General features: G+C 40.1%; 1 protein-coding gene across 9 annotated transcripts in view; it reads left to right on the top strand.

Moving 5' to 3' along the window:
• Positions 1–2,500, top strand: part of pde4dip (phosphodiesterase 4D interacting protein) — a 67,382-nt gene that overhangs the window by 51,769 nt on the left and 13,113 nt on the right. For all 9 annotated transcript variants that reach the window (XM_016235743.1, XM_016235745.1, XM_016235744.1 and 6 more), the window contains 2 exons: positions 13–248; positions 339–393. In XM_016235743.1, coding sequence (XP_016091229.1) covers positions 13–248; positions 339–393 — 291 coding nt within the window. The remainder of the gene's footprint in view (positions 1–12; positions 249–338; positions 394–2,500) is intronic.

The raw sequence follows: 2,500 nt of genomic DNA, 5'->3' as shown, positions 1-2,500 counted from the left end.
TTCTCCCTGCAGTAAGTTTGACACGCTGATCCAAGCACAGGCCCGTGAGCTGTCTCACCTGCGTCAGAGGATGCGGGAGGGCCGTGGAGTGTGCCACATTCTGACTCAGCACCTGGGAGACACCACCAAGACCTTTGAAGAGCTGCTGCGCTCCAATGACATCGATTACTACATGGGACAGAGCTTCAGAGACCAGCTCTCCCAGAGCATCTCACTCGCTCAGAGAGTCAGCACCAAAATCAGCGGCCGTGAGTGAAACATGCATACTTGCCAACATACATCTCTCTATGTTTTTCTGCAACAAAAACAATGCAATTAATTACTTTATCACATTACAGGGGATCACTCTGAAGTCCCAGATGACAAATCAGGCCATGAGCTGCTCGCAATACGGTGAGTCAGCTGAACATTTTATTGATCACACCTTGTCATTATAGCACTTTAGACCTGAATCAGGTTCCCCTTTGCTGTCAGTACACCCAATCAGCCAAAACATTGGATGAGTATAGCACATGGGCCATATTGATTTGTTTAATATTGACAGACTGTACTGACACAAATTTCAACTCCTAATAAAGAGCCTTAGCGCAGCATCTTTTCCTCAGTAAAGTCTAATTGCTTGCTGTGCATTAAAAGTATGTTTTGCATGTCCATAAAGCAGAGCAGCTTGTAATGTAATGATTAGTTTTAGCAGTGCATGTATTTGGTGGCACGACCATAGAGCTTTCTGGCGTCCTATTGACTTGGACACCAGCTGTGATTTTTCCACCCAGTTAGCATCATGGAAAATTTTGTTTGGATGGATCAATGTGAGAGATTATTTCAGTAATGAGACATTGTGAAGTCAATGACTGGCATTTGCATCCTACATACTGTACATCCTCAGACTGCTTATGTGTTACGTTGTGTTTCAATATATTTTTATTGTAACATTTATAAGAATCAAATATGTTGTTATGGTGAGAATGTCATTTTTATACTTCAATATTGAGTGGTTGTTTTAAGACATTTGTTTCCAGTAGACTTTTCTTTTCTGTTTCATAATCTCTTCCTCTGCACCTCCATCTGTAACCCATTCACTTCATTTCTACCCTTTCGTGAGCACTGAAGTGGACTTATTTGACTTTGCCTGCAGGCTTGGTTGAGCGATGCTGTATGCTAATGCTAATGTGAACTGTCAGAAGCTTGCTACATAATGTCACCACTGGTTCAAGGGCGTCTCTGGAATGTTTAGAACTCGTGGAACATTTCAGCAGAATTCATTCCCTCATTCCGTACCCTTCAGAATGGCTACAGGAGATTACCCTTGTTTTTCTTTCCCTTATGCCATGATGCATTGTGTTGAGCGGTAGTCAGCGGGTGAGCGTGCATGAGCTGGAAGGATCTGCACTGTTTGCCTGTTAACAGGACCATCTTTATTTTATATATTGAATGGAAAGGGGTAGAGATGGTGTATCATCCAAAGCTGAGATGGATCTGTTTGCTGGATGGGTTTGTTGAAGAGATGGTCTTGTGTTGAAGAGAATAGAGAGAGAACCATTGGACATCAGAGGAACAATATTTGTTTTGGAATATTTTAGGAACCAAGAACCAGTTCTTATTTAGAAAATACAACTTTTTTTGTTTTTTTTGAGTGCCGGAGGCGATTGAGATTTTGCTGTTAATGGAGTTTCGCGCACAGAACGTACTAAAATTCTTAATTCTTAATTATCATTCAATCATTTTTCCCTCAAAGATTTATTTCTTACGAGTACTAAAGGAATTGTTGAGGAACCAGAATAGTTCAGAGGAATCAAAACCATTAAAGGTGACATATTATGCCCCTTTTTACAATATGTAATAGAAGTCTCAGGTGTCCCCAGAATGTGTCTGTGAAGTTTCAGCTCAAAATACTCCACAGATAATTTATTATATAATTTTGAAAATGCCTATTTTGAGTGGAAGCAGAAACACGCTGTTTTTCGGGCCTGTGGCTTTAAATGCATGGCATCTGCTAAAAAACATATGTTTTGGTTCTGATTATCATGTTTACAGGGTTCGTACGGTCATGAAAAACCTGAAAAAGTCATGGAATTTTAAAACACCAATTTCAAGGCCTGGAAAAGTTTTGGAAAAATAAATAAACCCAGAAAGTTTTGGAAAAGTCATTGAAATCTATTTCACAAAACTCTGTATAATAAAATTGAATTTCGGTGCGGGATTGCGCATAGGCTATATCGCATAGTTTTACTCATTCCCGCAGCTTTTGACTTTAAAATTATGGATATTCACACATTTATTCAATAGCCTATAGCATGTAGGTTTGATGAGTAAATAATCAAACCTACAGACTGAGTCCAGTCCACACATACTGATCAAATCAGTCATTTGAAAACAGCGTGAGTGATTCAGCTGTACGCGTCTTCTCTCTTTGACTTTTCTCTTCAAACGGCTTCACATCGGCGCATCTTGTCTGCGCTACAAGAGCCGCTGCACGCTGCGATACAAGACTTTCACTCGC

The sequence above is a fragment of the Sinocyclocheilus grahami genome, unplaced genomic scaffold, assembly GCF_001515645.1.
Source record: "Sinocyclocheilus grahami isolate Dianchi unplaced genomic scaffold, SAMN03320097.WGS_v1.1 scaffold473.1, whole genome shotgun sequence".
Classification (NCBI taxonomy): Eukaryota; Metazoa; Chordata; class Actinopteri; order Cypriniformes; family Cyprinidae; genus Sinocyclocheilus; species Sinocyclocheilus grahami.
The sequence above is the reverse complement of the archived record's forward strand: the minus strand, read 5'-3'. Positions and strand labels throughout refer to the sequence as shown.